The sequence below is a fragment of the Stegodyphus dumicola genome, chromosome 1 (assembly GCF_044657685.1).
Source record: "Stegodyphus dumicola isolate Sdum_Otavi_A_Nest chromosome 1, ASM4465768v1".
Lineage (NCBI taxonomy): Eukaryota > Metazoa > Arthropoda > Arachnida > Araneae > Eresidae > Stegodyphus > Stegodyphus dumicola.
The window spans coordinates 74849912-74869273 of record NC_140768.1 but is presented as its reverse complement, the minus strand read 5'-3'; the positions used below and the strand labels follow the sequence as shown (position 1 = coordinate 74869273).

Sequence of the window (19362 nt, the reverse complement as noted above, 5' to 3'; positions counted from 1 at the left end):
CTGAATTAATTTTTAACTCCCAGCGCGGGTTTATTTCCTTTATTTGATAGGGCAGAGAGAAGCAAATTACTGGAACATTCGTAGAAAAATCGGAATGCATTTACTACAACCTTCCTAAATGTCCTCCATTTCTTCATTTCCTATTAGAATTTATCAGATTATATTTCGAGTTATGTTTGAGCTATTTACACAATACCAACATGTTTTTACCAAGAGGTGCAAATATTACAAAATATTTTTAAAAAATTAAACAATAAAAATCCAATTATTATCCATAAATTAAAAGCTATATAAAACATACAACAAATACACACACACAAAGACAATAACAAATAGCAGTATATAAATAAGATCGAATATGTAAAAATATTTACAACAATATAAAAGCCGTATACCGTTAAATAGTCTGCTTAATTACCTTTGTGTTTTCCCTTTTATTTTATTCCTACCTAAAGATGTGTTATTAAAGGAGCTAACTTTGCCTTTATTTTTTATATTTTCGTTTTCAACATTCATGATTGAATTCCTTACTGATTTCTAACACTATCGAAACTTTTATTCACTTTCTTTTTTATATTTATGATTATGTATATTCTGAATAAAAACAACCTTGAGTTATATTTATGCAATTAGTAAAGATAAAATGGGCTGAGATATATACATTTATAATGAAGTATATTTGTTATTTTTATATCTCAGGATGCAAGGCTTCCTGGTGGGATTTCTTTTGATTATGAGAAGCCAATTAACGTTCTTTGTCATCCTATTCTCCAACCAGATGGAGAAATCTCTGGTAACGAAAAATTTTACTCTTACCATTACCTGAATTTTATAAATCCGTGTACAAATAATAAATTAATGTTTCATTTATATTTACCCAGGTGTTCTTGAACTTTATAAAGAGGACTCTAATGCTGAATTTCATGAAGAAGACGAAGAGGTAAATTTAATTTATACTGATATATACTGATCGGTCAAAACATTAAAACCTCCTATGAGATGTTCATGTGAAGTTAATTGCAGGGCCAATTAAATAGGAGTGTTAAGCTTTTAGGTGGTATGCAAATACTTAGCATTATGTTCTGTCAAGCAGTATTTTGTACCGTTACAATATGGGCAAAGGTAAAATTTATCTGAATTTGATAAATGATGGATGTGATAACCCGACAGTTGGATAAAAAAAGCATTTCGAAAATTGCAGACCTTGTCATTAGATGCAGTACTTAATATATATCAGAAACAGTAGCAAATAGGTAAAACATTTAGCTGAAGGCAACGTGTTGGTCAGCCATTGATCGTCGAGACCTCCTTGAGAAAAACGAAAGCTTTGTCGATTTGCCCAAGCGGATAGATGGGCTACAGCAGTTGCCATTTTCGCTCAATATAATAGTGATGGTGCAAAATGTGTCGAAACACGAACGAAGTCATGACGAACAACGAACATGACGAAGTCAACAGTTATGTTTACATTCATTGTAATTCATCTGCGTAAATATGTTCATTGGAGAACTGAGGTGGGGAAAGGGATCACTTGAACAGACAAATCTTGTCCCCCCTACTACGTTATGCGGATGAGCAAGTTCGTGTGCAAGGAGGTTAGAATAGTACGAATTCTAACCTCCTTGTTCGAGTGCGACATTTAGCGACGGAAAGCTTCTCACCTCCCTCCGTTCTTGAGCGGAAGTAAGCTGATGGAGGGAGTGTTATATATGGGCACCTAACAACTGCATCAACTCTCTTAGATGTTCTCCATTTCCCAGAGAAAAGCACAAATATCCACTTGACAGTCTCCATCCTTAACATGTTTTACTCATATAGAGTCTTCAGTTCACTGATTTGGACCTTCGACCAGAAACTCACCTTATTCGTCGACTGATGGCGGCCACTTGACTTTTTCTGTCGTCTCTTTGTTTTACCGATGTTTTTCACCTGATACAGAGTATAAGGAAACGCTGCTTTCTGAAACTCAAATTCACTACATGTTCTTAGTATGTATGGGCAGATGTTTTTGTGGAGCGCTTTTCAGTTCATTATCAAAGCAATTTCAATATTTCTGCCTTCTTTAAACATCCTGAGGGACCAGATATCCACCGTCTTTCCAGATGGAAATGGCAACGCACAGCAAGATAATGCTTACAGTTATGAAGTATATGAGTATAATTCTGGAATAGTTTGACGAATGTGGTAAAGAATTTTTAATGTCACTTTCCCATGATATTAAAACTCCTGACGTGAATCTCATTGAGCAGTTCTCCTGTCATAAATTTCAGCAAGATCTAGTAGTTTTATTTATAACAACGCATTTGAGCATCAACATGACAATCACAGAATTTTCAAGATTTAGGCCAAATTCTATTGTATTCGTGGTATGATATTCAACGGAACATTTATCGACATCTAGTTTAAGACATGCCTCATGAAGTCGAAAATCTTTAAACACTCCAAATGAGTGTATATCAAGTGATTAGTTTTAATGCTTTGTGTGTGAAAATTTAACAGTAGTAAACTAACTTTTACTACTGTTGTATTTACACTTACAAAAAGCTCCTTCGCTAAGATGAATACATTTTCAGATGAATTTAATCCAGTAGGGAAGAAATTGTCCTATAGAGGTGATAATTAATACCAGTGTTTATTTGTGTTCTCAGAAATAGCCATTTTCAAAGCTGTTAATCTTAGGCAGCCGCCGCCAAAGGCTGTATACTTTTATACAAGAATTCTATTTTTCAGGTATTGAAATTAAAGAGAAGGACCAAAACGCTTAAAATGAAAACACTATTTTCATTTTATATTCTCCTCCTACTTTTATCATTTACGTAAATGTTTACACTTATTTTCTCGGTATGTTCCTTAAATGTTTTCATTCTGTAAAATGTTAACTTAAACCAATATAATCACTTTTTGAATCACACGAAATTCATGAAACGAAAAATATAAAGGAACACTTATGTTACGTAGAAAAAACAAATATTAAAACTTCTTTTTTACTCAATTAACTTTTAAACTAACTTCTTCTTGGTGCCACGATATAAAAATAACTTTAACTAAATCTAAACTCAGTAACTTAGTACTTCCTACTCTCCTAATCAAAATCTTAACGCTTTAAAATCAAAGAAATCAAGGAAAACTATCCTCCCTGGTGCTTTGTTAGACTCAACGATTATTTGTCAAAACAAAATGCGAAAAGCCATTTCCATAACAAAATCATTAACACGCTATCTCTCACTAAAATATAACTTAATTCAAATCTCCAACCTGAAAAGCCATAAATTTCAATACAAATCTAGAGATAGCCCTAAAACACTTAACATTTAAAATACTACTCAGATCTCTAAAAAACACCAGGAAAAGATACATCTCACATTTAAGAAGTCTACTCAACAAATCATAATAAATTAAGTAGCCGATCGTATAATCACAACTCTTAAAACTGATTTTTCTATTACCGCAATATTGCGGTAGTATATGCACCCAGGTTCGATAAAATAACCATGTTTCCGTAAGGAACACATGGGTGACCTACAGTAGACCACAATTAAACTCAAAGAAAAATACACTAATAAAAATAATAAACACATTTATTGAATATTCCCACACATTAAAATTTAAGGTAGCTGGCCAGACTACCCCTATAAAACATAATCTTAAAATTTACTCATTATTTCAATCTCATTTTTTAACATAGTTCACGTCATACAAAATCATAGTGAAACACCTCAGTATTAAGCTTTTTAAAACATGAACTCAATTAAACTCTTGACAATTAAACATTTAAAAAACATAGCTAGCACTTTCTCAACTATTTATAATTTATAACATTTTCTCAACTATTTATTATTTATAATACTTTCTCAACTATTGATTGACCGATTAATAGCAAAATACAAATTTTAATCTATATGAAAATTCGGCTAAGGCGTTAGAATTTAACTCTTCCAAAATCCTAACGATTACTTATTAAAAAAAAAAGAAAAAGAAAAATGTTTGTTCACAGAATCCGCGTATACCAGTCTGAGAGCCTCGGGGAGCTGCCGGGATCCACTCACAAAACGTCGAAACGAAACGGTTCAACTTCATCGTTGTCCGGAAAACCGATACTGAAGTCTTTTCCAGGCACAACGGAGATTTTTTCATAATTCCCCTTCATCGTTGTCAGGAAAACCGATACTGATGTATGTTCAAAGCACAACAGGAATTTTCTCATAGTTTCACTTCATCGTTGTCAGGAAAACCGATACTGATGTATGTTCAAGGCATAACGGGAATTCTCTTGTTCAAGCACCCGCACCAGGGTTTAATTTCTAAAATTAGAAGTGCCGGAGCCCCATGCAAGACCGTCAGGAAAGAGGAACAAGAGTAAATAAATAAAATGGACATTAAAATCATTAATAATTTAAAAATTAAATAGTTAATTGTTTCCGGATTAATTAATAGTTATTAAATTAATATTAATATTTAGTATTTGTATTGTTATTTAATTAATAATTATTTTTCAATTAATTAATTGTATTTAAAATAATTAAAGATTAACCCTTTCCGGCACGCTACCTTTTAAAGTTGGAGTTTTGATAGGAAAAAAAAAAAAAAAAAGTTAGGCAGTCTAATTAGGCCTAGACGAGTACACAAGTAAAATTTCGTGAAGATAGCACTTATCGTTTTAATTCTGTGGGTGTGCCCACTAAAGCTTCGAAAAGAGTGCTGAAACGAGCATTGTTGTCAATGAACCGACCGATGAGATGCGGAGAAACAAAGAATACAGACTCTCAGTTGTCCTAGATTATCGGTGAGCCCGGTCTGGGCACACCTAGGGTTCGCCGTTTGATTTTAAGCAAGATTTCAAGGTAAAAATTTAAAACTAATATAGAATAAGGAGATTAGCATACAGCCAAAAAAAATAACATAGAAATTTCTTTTCAAACAATTCTTTTTATACCCTAAAAAATTTGGAAGATTTCTTTGAAAAATGAGGGCTTAAAAAACTAAACATGCCTAAACTATATGGACTGGTTTGTGTTGAGCTGCCATCTACTATAAATAAAGAAGGTTCAGAGTAACCTATAAATCCTTTTTCATTCAATTTTTCTGTGCTTACAGAAGGAAATTTTTAGGTGTGTCCAGACAGGACACACAGTGCAGCAAAGGGTTAAAGTAATTAAATTAAATGTACAAGCATAAATTAAAATTTAATAAGCGATTTTTAATATACTTTTGCTGCTAAAAATAAAATTTTCGAGATCAGATGTCTACTGAAATTGTTGTTCAATTACATAGAAATGCCGAAGCCTTCTTATTTAGGGCTCCGGTGCGCTCCGTCTAGAATTATGATTTATCCCCAAAACTAAGAAGGTCCGGAGTCAGGCTCCGGTGGGTTCCGACGCAATTTAAGCTCTGACCCGCAGTACTCGGTCCAGCAGCATTTAACTCAGAAAATCAGCCTTCCCTTTTGTTTCGAAGACTCTCTGAAGATAACAGAAAGAGATGGACAACAGGAGATGACGACTTCCCTCTTTTTCCATATTTTCCAAAGCAAACAGAAATTCAGAATTATCTATAAGATGACAGACCCTTTCTTTCCCACGCAACAGAAGAATGTTTCCAACCTATAACTCTGTCAAATATCGCCACACCCTAGAACTATTCGCCTCTGAACGAGCAGAACACGTATTTTCAACCCCCGCGAAAATAGGAAAATGCAGCTGGCCGCAACTGACCGCTTCCGTGAGAAATGGAAGTAACAAGCCTTACCCTTTCTTCTGAATCACACTCTTCAGCTAAACTTAAAAGAGCTTTGTCGTAATTGAGTTGCCGTAAAGGAGTTAAAGTTTAAACAATACTAAATATTATACATTAATTCTTAAATAATAACAATACAAATTCATTAAACACAGTAAAATAATATAATAACTAAATACCTTATGCACAGTAAAATAATACATAATAATTGTACAGAACAAAATAATACATAACAATTTTCCATAACACTTAAGCTTGCTTACAAATTGACAATTACGCCTTATTTTCAAATCGAACGAAATTTCAGAATTTTTAAAATATCTTTGAAAAACCTTTAGTATGCTTTTACTGCTCAATTTTTACTAATTCAATATTACTCTTTATTAATTCAATATAATAAACTTTTACCGGTCTCCACTCTAAAGTAAGGATACCGGTTTTACCGGTGTCCACTAAAGTAAAGATAAATAAACAGAAAAAATTTAAATAAATTTATTAACCAGCTAGTTACACAAAAAATATCGATAACTTACAGTTCGAGAGAATATAAATAAAACACGGAGGGAATTGTTTATTGCATAAGAAATTCTTAGATATAGAGAATCTCTTTCTCAAATATGTTAACCGCTTTTAATTAAATATTGAATAAATCAGCTAAAACTATTTAATGAATATGCTTGAAATTAATCGAAGAGGTTGGTGTGGCATAACTAGACCACACAACAAATAATAAAGCAAAGGCGTACAAAAAACACATGTATTACGTCCATAATATCGCGAAAGACCAAATGAGTTGGAGGAATGTGCAATAGAAACATTATGCTAATTATGTGTATGATACTGTCTAGCTGATATTCATTCTTGACTATGATAGCGCGATCCATGGCAGCGATAGACGCAGAAAAGGGTGTAGAATTTCGTCGCGATATCGGACGGCTGTAATGGAACCACTAGAAATTATAGAGAGGTCGGTTGTGGTCATTCGTTGCTATCTCAACCCATACAAGTAGGCCTCTTCCTCTGTAAGGGTCTCTTTCAACAAAGTTTGTCTTCCGATAGCGTGTCCCTGGATTTCGCTATATCATTGACCTTCGGGAGTAATTCTGGATGTTAAACCGAGACTCATCCGCAAAAAGTACGTGGTTCAACTGCTCTGGTGTCCGACTGCAATGTTCAGGGGCCCAATTCAACCATGCTCTCACGTGCAATGGGGACAAAGGAACACAAACCACAGATCGTCGGGTGTACAGTCCATTTTCATGCAGTCGACGCCACACATTTTGGCAGGATATGGGCAGCAGAGAGATGCGACGTCAGCTGTCCTGCTGTAAGTGATCTAGGGCATCTTGCACATAGCAACAGGAAACGATCCTCCGCCGTACTGGTTATCCTCTGGCATCCAGACCCACGTCTTCTATAGGGGTTTTCATCCTTTTGGTAACGATTCCGATTCTATTGATGACTCTACGACGTACATTTAGCTCTCTCTCAACAGCAGGTTAAGGTTGTAGAGCAGCGGACACCTATTGTTTAACCATTGGTAATGTGGGTATTGTTCAGCTGCACCATCTATCTTTATTTGAAAATTATTATTATTATTATTTTGAGGAAGAGTTTTGACATATTTACAATTTTTACATAACGTTACAATATAAGTGTGATATATGGTGCCTTCGTACTCGAATACATAATGATAAACATAGAACATAATGCTAAATACAGAACATAAAGGTAAATGCATATCATAAAGGTAAATATATAACGTAAAGGTGTAACATACAACATATTAATACGTAATGGCATACATATAACAATACATTTACAAACACATATATATAGCATGATTATATATATAAATGTAACAACAGATTGTCTCTCTCAACAGCAGATTGTCTTACAACAAAGGATTGTCAACAACATTATCAGCATCTCGACAGTTGTTCAACGTATTTCATCGTGTAAATTGTGTCTTCGGCTCATGCTTTAAGCTATGGTTATCTCGAATTACACTAAACTAGGTCCGGCATGCCCCTTTATAAGGCGTTGAGGTGCGACTGTGGAATTGCGTTTTATGCTAATTTTGGTGCCTGTTTGCATTCGGTGATGCACCTGTACCTCATATGTAAATTAGTATATCATAAGTTTTAATTCCCCTTTTTATATTTGTACCTTTTCTTTTAGTGTTTGTTGCTTATTTTTTTAGCACGAGTGTAATTAGGAAAATAAATTTCACAAACTTAAAAAAATACCGATATCTACACATATTTGTTTAAGGTTTTGAAGGATAGAATAAATATGTCCCTTTCTCAGCAGTTACGTGTGTGAGATTTTAAACTGCAAATATTCTCGATTTCTTTTCTTTCCTTACAGATTGTGAATAGTTACCTCGTATGGGGTGGAATTGCTTTACATTACGCTGAAGTAAGTATCTTCTTTTCTGGGAAGAATTCACTTATTTCTATGAACACTTTATTGTTCTGCAATAAATTTGAATACTATTTAATTTATATAATTTTTTTTCAGCTGTACTGTACCATGGTAAAACAAAGGGAACTGAATATGTTCTTACTTACAGTAGTGAAGTAAGTACCGTCAAATCCTGATTTAGCAGATATTGAACTAAAGATTTTCTCAACTTGTTTGAATGTTTTCCATTTCCCTAAAAGCATGAAATTTTATTCTAATTTAATGAAGTTTAAAAAACATGAAATTTAAAGAGTTATTGGGGTTTTTCTTGAAAGAGTTAATTAATTTACTGCACATCTTTATGGTTAAAGGACTTTAATTACGATAATTAAGAGTGATAATATAAAATATTTAAATTCATGACGATATGTTTATTATTTCCAACCACTTTATAGACACAGACAATCGAGGTAATATTTTCAGTCCAAAAATTAGATAATGAGTTTTAATGGGAATTAATTAAGAAAAGTTAATAGTAGGAATTACAAAAAAAAATAGTATAGAAGAAATTTAGTTTTTGATATTCGTTTCAAAGTATTTATTTTAAATATATTATAAAAATTTAATTGTCTTTAATTAAAAAGCCAATTAAATAAATAGTATTCAACTGTATAATAAAATACAATTTTTAATAAAATGAAATAAAGGGCCATACATTAGATTATGTTGATATTAAATTAGAAAAACCAAGCTTTACATATGGCCAATTATACCCAATAAAATATAATCCAAAATTTTTGTATTGCACACCTTTCTATTTACTGCAATAACAAATTAGATTTTGTTTACCAACGATCAACCGGAAGTGATACAAGAAATCGTTGCTAATTAAAACATGAATTGGCGGAAGGTTTTCTAAGTAGTCTTATGATACTCCTTAACGGTGATAACTGGATGAAACAGTATTTTTCATAATATTTTGATACTTCATGATGGTAAATAAATGGTTAGTAAAATAAATTTAGGATTCCATGCACCAGTTTCATTGTTTTTGAAGTTATTGGGGTTGTAGATATTTGTTCCTAAACTGCTTTGCACAAATAGACAAAATATACGGTGTACGTTAGACGAATAAGCGCCAAGAGCAGAAAGCGGACACTGCCGTCATCTTTATGTATACTTATTGTTTCTTTTCCATATATATACACTTTATGCATAATTATATGTATATATAATTTGCCGTTTCGCATTTCTATTATTCGAGCTTGTTCTACTATGAATTCCCTGTTTAATTCTATTAGTTCTGATATTATGTTATAACTCTTATACATGATTGCAATTATTATATTATAGAGGAGTTGCCTTTTTTTATTCCAATTTACTAATAAATTTAGTTGCTTTAAATTTATGTATACATATATATAAGATATAAAATATAAAAGCATACATGTGCGGTCTCATATTGCATATATTCAACAATCGTTTCAGATCAATTTTTCATGATATGGTCAGCATGGATACTGTTATATTAAAAATCATGGTAAGTAAACCTCAATTTAAAATAAAGTGATAGCTTCAATTTCACGTATAGTTTTTTCTTTTAATACTGGAATAATTTTTTCACCTTGTATGCCATATTCAGGTGAAACATTTCATTTAGGCACGTTATATTTCATATGCATATTTTTATATGCGTAGGCTTTACAATAGACTGTAAACATTTTGTGCTTTAATAGTTAAGTGGTATAAATTTAATAAACTGTAATTTACATATTGTTATACATTAGATACAAATGTTACCATATTATTATTATACAGTGCAAAGTCTGTCAAAATTTTTTAAGTAATAACAGGTCAGTAACATGCATGAATGAAAACTGATGTATCATCATTACAGTTTGATGAAGCTGATACAAATATATAAATAATATAAATTTGTGACGCAGTTCTTTGCTTCTACGATTATTCATTTATAGAATTTGACCTTCTTTGGTGGCATAAACTAGCATCAAACTTCTGACAGACTTGGAGTCTCAATTATCACTGCGTCTGAAGTTAACGGCAGAGACTTGAAGAGGTTAAAATAACCTTTTTATGAAATCAGAACTTTAATATGAATGCATGTCTTGTGCTTAGTAAAAAAACCACCGCTTGTGGCTATGAAACTTAAATTAACAGTCAAATGGAAATTTAAAACTATGCCTAGTAATTGAAGACTACACAACTGGTTTTAAATTGGCTCAGAACTTCTCAGTGGCCCAACAATTAAATGTCCGCAGCAATAACGCAAAGCCGAAGAATTACAGTCTTATGAGAGCTGGCAAAGTTCTATGAAGAAGAAACACGCTCTGTCTTACGATCCAACACCTCGGACTGAGATACGCTAACTGCTTTACATTTCTGGTGGGAAAAAGGAAAACAGAAGTTATAGTAAAGGTCAAAATCATAATAACTAGTTAATTAAAATAATAATAACCCTATAGATTGTAAATATTTAATTAAATTTGTTGGTAAGATATATTTTATTAGCAAGCCATATTTTAACAAAATTTTATTTAAATATTAAGCATCCTTAGAAAAGGACTAATGTTGTTTTCAAAGAGTATGCAGTCTACAATTTTCTCACTTAAGTTTTAGATTTTGTAGAAGATTTTAAATTGTTAAGAGAAAACCTCTCTAAGAATTCAGGACATAAATATTCCACGCGGTCTTCTATTAACTGAGATTATTCGTTAACTTATTTGATTAGACTGTATGTAAGCATGCTTTTACGTTATTATTATATTATGCAATCAACGTTACCTTATTGCTATATTATGCAATCTTTATTGCTATATTATTATGTTATTGATACATTATGTAATCAAATTAATTATATAATTTAATATATATTAACATATGTATGTACAACCACTAAAATTCAAATAAAATCATATTAATGAATGTCTAACTTTATTTGGCTTCATAAATTTTAATCATAACTAAACTGTTATCCTTATGAGCTATAGTTTAACAGATATAAAATACGCACTTGTTAGAGGATAATTATGTCTAATAATCTGATGTGCTAGCTTTTTTACCCCGATAATTTATCTTCATTGAGTACATGTTAATAAATATTTTTTTAAAATTTTCTTCAGTTTCTGGTTATTCGTCTGTATTTTCATTTTTCTTCTACAAAATCCTTTCTCTTTATTTTAAGCAAATAGTTGCGATTTTTTGAATATTTATTTGTTTGAGGCTTATTTTTGTTTTCCTTTGCGAGATTTTAACAGTATTGAAGCTTTGAAAAAGTATAATCAGATTCTTTTAGATTTAATAAAATTATGTTTATATCTACCATAATGTTTTTTCTAGCATCACTGTGCTTACAAATGCAACTTGCATTTATTTTTTAGATGTTTGCTCGTAAACTCGTAAGTGCAGATAGAGCTTCACTTTTTCTCGTGGATGGACGGTCCAGCGAACTGTACGCCAGAATCTTCGATGTCAATGGATCTGAGGCAGAAAGCGAATATCCTTCAGAAAAAAAAGATTCCGATTTGTGCCCTGAAGAAATCAGGTATAATTGGATTGCATTTTATACCGAACATTTAGTAACAGGTATTTAATTAAAAATTTTCAGTATACTTATAAGCGTTCTTAAAGAAAACTTATACATACTAAATCGAATCTTAATTTTAGAGGTTAGAGTTTTCCAATCAATTTTTGAAACTTTACTTTTTTTCGTAAAATTCAGAACATGGATTAATGTCAAGGAACATCTCGTCAAAATCAAAATGTTGTCTTGCTGAGCCCAACAGCTTTTATTAAGGTATTAATGCGAGATTATAATGTCCAGTACCTTTTTCTCTTCAAGGTTAGTCTAGCTAGAGCTTCACGGAGCTAGTTCCTCGTTTTTCTCTTTTATCTCTCATTCAAACAAAAACAAAACAAAAAAAAAAAATATTTCAGGCTTCATAATGTTAGGATCTAAATTGGAATTGATTAAGTATATCAGCAGACGCCCTTACTGCATAATGCAAATATTTGATGTTTAAATGCAAATAGTCAGTGTTATATCACATGGCGAGAGACTTGCAGTACATTATTGGTAGAAGGATAATATGTCGAAACTATCACAGACCCAAATCCGACAGACCCAAATCCGTCCCACAAAGAAAGCGCAAAAGCAAAGCGTCCGAGTAAGTAAAACTATTAGAACCCCTATGTACACATGACTTGCAGTACATTATTGGTAGAAGGATAATATGTCGAAACTATCACAGACCCAAATCCGACAGACCCAAATCCGTCCCACAAAGAAAGCGCAAAAGCAAAGCGTCCGAGTAAATAAAACTATTAGAACCCCTATGCACACAAGCAATAATTTGCAGAAAATTTCATTCCGTGGCTTCTGTTGTCGCTGTTTGTCAACTGGGTTGGTTACAGTGGCTATCCTTCCTGGCCATTAGAATAGAGTAAAATGAGTTCTATTGAGAGCGAGGATGGGTAAACTACAAGTCAAGTGTGTTATTTGCTGGTATATAAAGTTTCCGTTAAAAGTTTTAAGTCAGTTCTTTGTTTTCGAGATGTGGCCATGGGCCATTGGTTTGGATGATTACAACTTTTACTTAGGAAAGTCACCCTTTACATTTTTGATAATCACTTCCTATCGATTATGTAATAATATTACAATGATCGGACACGTTTACCGTGACAATGTACCTGGTCACAAAAAGTAACGCAATAGGTTAAGATGATATGATTTAGAGCTTTGATCTCGAACATACTCAATACGTATTCGATATATAGGAGTACAGAATAAAGATTTTGAATTATCGGCCTTCTGTGCGGTAAGTATCAATAGTGTCATTTCAGACAGAATGGAAGATTATTTCTGTCAGTAGTTTGCAAACTGTTGTTGTAAGTATGTCCCGGAGGCTGAGTATGTACACCTTTTCCGTAAAATTCCTTACCCGACTTTTATTTTCGCAACCGTTTGTCGTAGACATATACTTCCAATTACAGAAATGTTTTAAATAATGCAAATATTCATGTTTTGCCATTTCTCAATTTACAGAAATCAATTTTATAAAATCTAACTCTTCATACGTTCCTCTATATAACATCAAATACCTCGGTCAAACCTTTTGTGTTTTATTTTTACTTCCTTGTACGAAGTAAAAAGGAAGTATTGTAATCGCGAAAAGTTTCGGGCAGCATATTTCAACGAAAATATCCATTTTGACCGCTATTGAATGCAATTTAACGATGTTTTTGTGTGACATTTTCACGTAAGGACAAAATAAATAGCTCTTCCCCTCCCCAAGAAAAAATTATAAAACTGATTTAAAATTCATTCTGAAGCGAATTTTTCGTGGCGTCTGTATGAAAGTATCTCGCATAACTCAAAAACGAGTAGCCTCAGAACGTTGAAATTTTGTATATAGGACTGCTATATCATGTAGATGTTAAAGTCTTAAAAGAAGTCGTATTTTGGTTGCAATCGGCCACACCAAACGTATATAAATATATTTATATATATGTTCACTCTGTTACCCGGCTCAGTAATCTCAGTTTCTTTACTCTTATATGTTTGTAAATTGTACATTTTTTTTCTTTAAAAATGATTGAATTATGTTGTTTTTATCTTCCGGTTAAGGATTTTATGCATTTAGTAAATCTGTATGCAATATTTTTAGAATTATTAACAATTTTAAAGTTGTTTAAGTGCCGCTAAGCCTTTTTTTTTTATGGCGGCCATTGATTGTTTACATATGAAACAGGAGACTAGTGGATTTGTTGCCAATCTAGAGAAACTTAACTTCGCAACAACAAAGATAACGCCTTCATTTATTATTGCCAATTAAATCATGTTTAATCCTTTCTGGAATTTTTTCGAGGAAATAAGTGTTTAAGATTTACTTCGTAATTTTTAATATAGATATTTTGAGTTTTTATGTATTTTTGCCTTCTCGCGAAGTGAGAACTGAATTAATTGAATGAGAAATACTCAATCGTCTGTGAAAAACTGTTTCTTTTTTGTTTTGTTAGCTTAATTTCTTTTATACATCATTCTAGCTTTATTATAGTATTTGAATAGAACATGTGGCAACGATTAGATAATTCCATTCTTTAAATGATATAAATTTTGTGCATTATGACTTATAATATGAACGAAATATAATACTGTTAAGTGAATCTAGCGCCAGAGTGTCGCTATGGTAAACAAATACTAGAGTGAATTTTAATTAATGCACTTATTCTATTGTGGTTTATGCGCTGTCGGCGAAGTAGATTTAATTCAATCCAATAAGTTTAAATGAAATGCAAGAAAAAAATGCGTATAATTTAATATTCCGTACAAGGAAGTCATGTGGTGTACACATCAGATTTTTTTATAATAAGCAGAAACGTTTCCTAAGTATATGCATTGGGTTAAAATGCCAAAACTTGAATATTTGCGTCATTTAAAATATTTTTATACTGGAAGTGTATGCTTACGGCCAATGGTTGAGAATGGGCCAATGGTTTGGACCAAAGGCTGAATAAAGACAGTTATAGAAACGACTGACCTAGGCGGGCTGATAGTATGTTGTTACAGTCTCATAACCGGTCTAAATGGGACCGGGCTTAAGAAGGTTGAGCGAAATTCTGGTTAACGCAGAGAATGAAAAAAAATATTACTTACTAATTGATGGAAATTCACTTTTTTAGGAATTCGGCGACTCACTACATAATTTTTGCCATTTATAAACTTGTACGTCGTATAAAGGCTTTTCGTTAATAACAGCTTCTCATTTTTCTTTGAATTTTGTTGTGGCTTCGTGTTTAAAATACATATTTACTAATTTTCAATCTTTTGTAATTTCTTTTTGCCTACTTTTTCTTAGTTTACTTATATTAATTGTGGCTAAATAAAGCGGAAATGCGGTTAAACGGAAGCCGGTTAAGAGGGAGTCTACTGTATATCTCAACACACAACATTTTCCTCCTTGTCATTAATGTCCTCCATGTCTAGTGAATTTTGTCCATGAAACCAACGAAACAAAAACAAGAATAGAGAAAACACTGTTAATCTTTTCTGAAGTCTATGTAGTTTTCTTCTCTCGAACAGCCCACCACAAAGCGGAAAGCATGCGTTACCTTGGAAATGGAAGGAAAAGGTAGGAAACTGTTGTGGAATGAAATCAAGTGATGCAAGTAAAGTTTTGCTAGTCTTCAAAGTGCACGTATCTTCACTGAGCTCCAGATACAAAACATTCAGGCTAACGTGATAAATGACGTCGTACTGCCCTTTTTTAATCAATTTAAGCCAAGAAAAATCAGAGAAAATCCTCAATCTGAAAACGACGGCACAAGTCATAAGGCAGAAGTAGACTCAAGTGGGCAGAAGTAGACTAGTTTGTTCAATGGGAATGATATTGTCAGAGAAAGGCTATAATATTTCTCTTGCGATCATTAAGTGATAGAATAAAGATTGCGTTTATTTTAGGATATTTCTTAGGACATATGAAATTAGTCGCTAAGCAAATAAAATACTCGTATTGCGTTTCTTTCAGATTTCCCATTGGTAAAGGAATAGCAGGATACGTTGCAATGACAGGAGAAAGCTTGAATATTCCTGATGCCTATAATGACGCAAGATTCAACAGGTACTTGTCACAAAATTTAAATTTGTTCCACATATCTTATTATTTACTTTAATATATTTATATGCTTTATAAAATGCTTCTCATGTTCATGCGAAACATTAGTACATACATCTGTAGAAATCATACAGATGTACAAGTTTGCTAGAGTATACTAGTTTCGAATCTCATACAAAGTACAAATGATGCGTTTCGACATAATGGACATAGGATGAAAGGTTTAAGTCATTGTGCCTTTTTATATGTTTTTCAAAAAAATATGTTGTAGTATTTGCTGTAGGATTTTCCTGCCTTCGAATAAGGAATTATTTGAAATCGAATGTTTGTCCGCAGGCGTCTGTCTCTGAATCTTAATGATAAAGATTATTTTGATTCAAAAATTTAATTACTCAGAAAGATTATTTATTAAATCTCTTATTATTTATTTATATAAATTTAAATTTTTCTTGAGATTGCCTTATTAAATGTAAAAAAATTCACTATTGCAAATCGACACTCATAACTGTCTGTGAATTAAACTTGTAATATTTTAAGCATATTTCTAAACTAAATAGAATTCAATGCTGAAAGATATACATAAATGATAATACAGCCCTTGCGATAAAAAGTACTATCAAATCCTATGCGTTGTTGGTCCCATTCTTAAGATTTTTTAATTTCGTATTACAACTATACCAATTTTTTCTCTTACGTAAGAAGAGACTTCCCTTGTGGATATCTTAGAGTAGTAATGTTTACCGCAAATTAAAAACGGAAATTTTGTGCTAAAAATATTAGGTAATCTTAAGTAATTTTTATGATTATTTTTTAGAATTTTCTCTCATAAAAAAAATCTCAGGACAAAAAATCCAGATCAAACAAATTCCGAGACAATCATTTCAGAAAGTGACTAGCATTTTTGAGAACATGAATAAATATCAGTAATGAGTATCACCTGTCTACGACAATTACCTACACAGAAGCCTTCACCCATGGGCGTTAATATCGTGAGTAAAGTTTAATGACAAAATATCACATCGGCACTTTTGTTTATGAATACTATAATAAAAATCGTATGTCAGCATCCTGACGGTGAAATATTAAAGTTATCATTGCCCATCGCATGTAAGGAATAAATCTAAAAACCTTAATTAGCCATAAATCTATAATCTCAATCAACATATTCTGTAATTATTATTGCAAATATTTTATTTTACTGCTTACTATTTCTCATCCGTTCCTATTATTTAAAATCTTTTTCTGCATTAGTATGTAAAATTTCTAAGCATTTACTTATAGTCTTATTCTTTAATAAACAATTTTATTTTCGAAATTCTTTCTTTGGAATAATATTACGAAAATAATTTCTCATGTTTCTCTTGTAGGGTATATTATATACTCATAAAAAATACTTTTTCATCATTGGTTTTTAGTACAAAGATTAAATTTAGGAGATAAAACAGTTTAATAGAATAAAGGAAAATATAATTATTAAGAAAATTGGATATTTAATATTCTGTAAATTGAAGTTTCAAATATGAAATTTGTTTACATTTGTATCTGGTATAATAATTAAGGGGTTTTTTCTAACTAGAAATCTATACTTTAAATTGCATACTTCGGATGCAAACCTGAAAATTCAGGTTGTATTATATTCTGTCATGATAATTTTCCTATTAAGAAGAAACAAGATATGTCAGTGGATCCAATCTGAGGAACATCATGCAATTATCTAAATACTATTGTCTGCTAGGGGCAAAAAATATTACATATGATATAACATTTCTTTACGAAACAAAATATGTATATGAAATAAGTTCCAGAAGACATTATAATATTTATACTTACAATATTTTCATGGTATATAAAGTTCTTAATTTTTATTTAGGTCTGTGGATCAACGAACCGGTTATAACACAAGGAATCTTCTCTGTATGCCGATTTTTATCCGTGGCAAGTAAGGAAACCTTATGTTCTTAATGATGATAAGAAAGTTTATTTTCTATTACAGCATCTAGACATCAAAATTGTGAAGTTTGTATAACAGATATAAAATGATTATCTATAATGTGTTAAGCCAGTGTAAGCAATTCCAGTAATACTAAAGAACAATTTTTTTAATTTTTGTTTGCCACGCGAATCAAAGTACGAGAATAAGACAATACTTTGTTAAATTCAAAAATGCAATCAGAATTCTGCTATTGCGCAACGACTTCTTTTTTGACATATAGTTAAATTTATACGAATCTACATAAATATACATACGCATCAAAAAACGAAATGATCTGAAAGGTATACGCTTACGGCATTTTGCTGACATAAGGGACAGTTAAGAGAAGTATCCCTTACACCACTTTGCTGTACTGATTTAAGGGACACTTTTCTTAAATAAAACAACATATTGAGATTCCAATAATGTTGATATCACTTCCTTCTTAAAGCCTAAAATTTTCAATGAACACGTTCACCGCGCTGGTGTTTATTTCTCAGAGATTGAGATAGGGAAAAAAAACCCTCAAATATTCAATTATATCTTTAATACGAATCTTTTGTATAGGAAGATTTCAAATTTTTCATGTATTTTTAAAAAATATATTGCTTGACCTTATGTTGTTATAAAGAATTTATTTCCTTTATTAAGGATTAAAGTTTGAACCAGAACTACCGTTAACAAAAACTAGAAGTGTGTAAGGTATATCCTAATTTTATAATAGTTATTTTAAGTTTATAAACCTTTCCTAGCTCCTCTAGAATCAGCTTACAATTCTTTACCAGAATGAGTCTTTAGAACGGCGTTAAATGCAAATGAGAAGTAGAAAGCATTTAAGTCAAAGTTCCAGTGAGAAAGAGAGTTATGATTCCTGAATAGCGCTCGTTTCCCTTTTGGCTACGTCTATCTAATTGTTATTTACGCTCGGCCGTATTACATGCCTTTTGATAGCTTTTCTGACTAGTTTAACATATGTCTAATTAGGTTAGAATTATTTTAGCTTCGGCTAAATCTCTTTAGTTAGTCATTAGTTAGTTCTTATTTCTTACATTTTAAGTTAAGCCCAAATGGAGGCTTTGTTGTACGCCCTGAGAAAGAGGCCGTGTTTATGTCTTTATTTGGAACAAACAAAGAGTAATTAACCTTTCTTGAGTTTACGTTTCTCTTCTTGGACATAAGCGATTATTCGCTTAACTGTTCACTAGGTTTCTCAACACTTAGTTTAGAAGATAAAGGGGATGAACTCAGCAAGTTTAACAGGAAAGTCAGAAAAAAAATGGAAGTAAGAGAGAAAAAAAAATAGAACTTGAAATTAAAATTATTTTTCTTAACTTAAATTTCACTGTACGATGCATTCTTAGGAAACACATACATATGTTACTCATTACTCAAATAAGTAACATTACTCAAAAATTCTGGATGAAATTAAACTATGAGCACATGTCAAACTCAGCATATACAAATGATTAAATAACAAATTCCGTTTAAGGTAAAACAAAACCTCTCACCAAAGCAATTAATTGAAATCTAGAGGGATTGCTTACAAAAGGACATGGTTTATTATAAGCGCTTTTTAAATATTTTTCCTTCCTCTGGATTAATTTAGTTTACTTTCCAAAA

The 19362-nt window shown here is 31.7% G+C and overlaps 1 protein-coding gene across 3 annotated transcripts in view; it reads left to right on the top strand.

The window, feature by feature from the left end:
* LOC118187131 (putative 3',5'-cyclic phosphodiesterase pde-5) overlaps nucleotides 1–19362 on the top strand; it is a 104776-nt gene that overhangs the window by 45616 nt on the left and 39798 nt on the right. For all 3 annotated transcript variants that reach the window (XM_035357327.2, XM_035357326.2, XM_085816310.1), the window contains 8 exons: nucleotides 700–793; nucleotides 882–940; nucleotides 8104–8154; nucleotides 8257–8315; nucleotides 9628–9679; nucleotides 11538–11701; nucleotides 15684–15776; nucleotides 17641–17709. In XM_035357327.2, the coding sequence (XP_035213218.1) occupies nucleotides 700–793; nucleotides 882–940; nucleotides 8104–8154; nucleotides 8257–8315; nucleotides 9628–9679; nucleotides 11538–11701; nucleotides 15684–15776; nucleotides 17641–17709 (641 nt within the window). The remainder of the gene's footprint in view (nucleotides 1–699; nucleotides 794–881; nucleotides 941–8103; nucleotides 8155–8256; nucleotides 8316–9627; nucleotides 9680–11537; nucleotides 11702–15683; nucleotides 15777–17640; nucleotides 17710–19362) is intronic.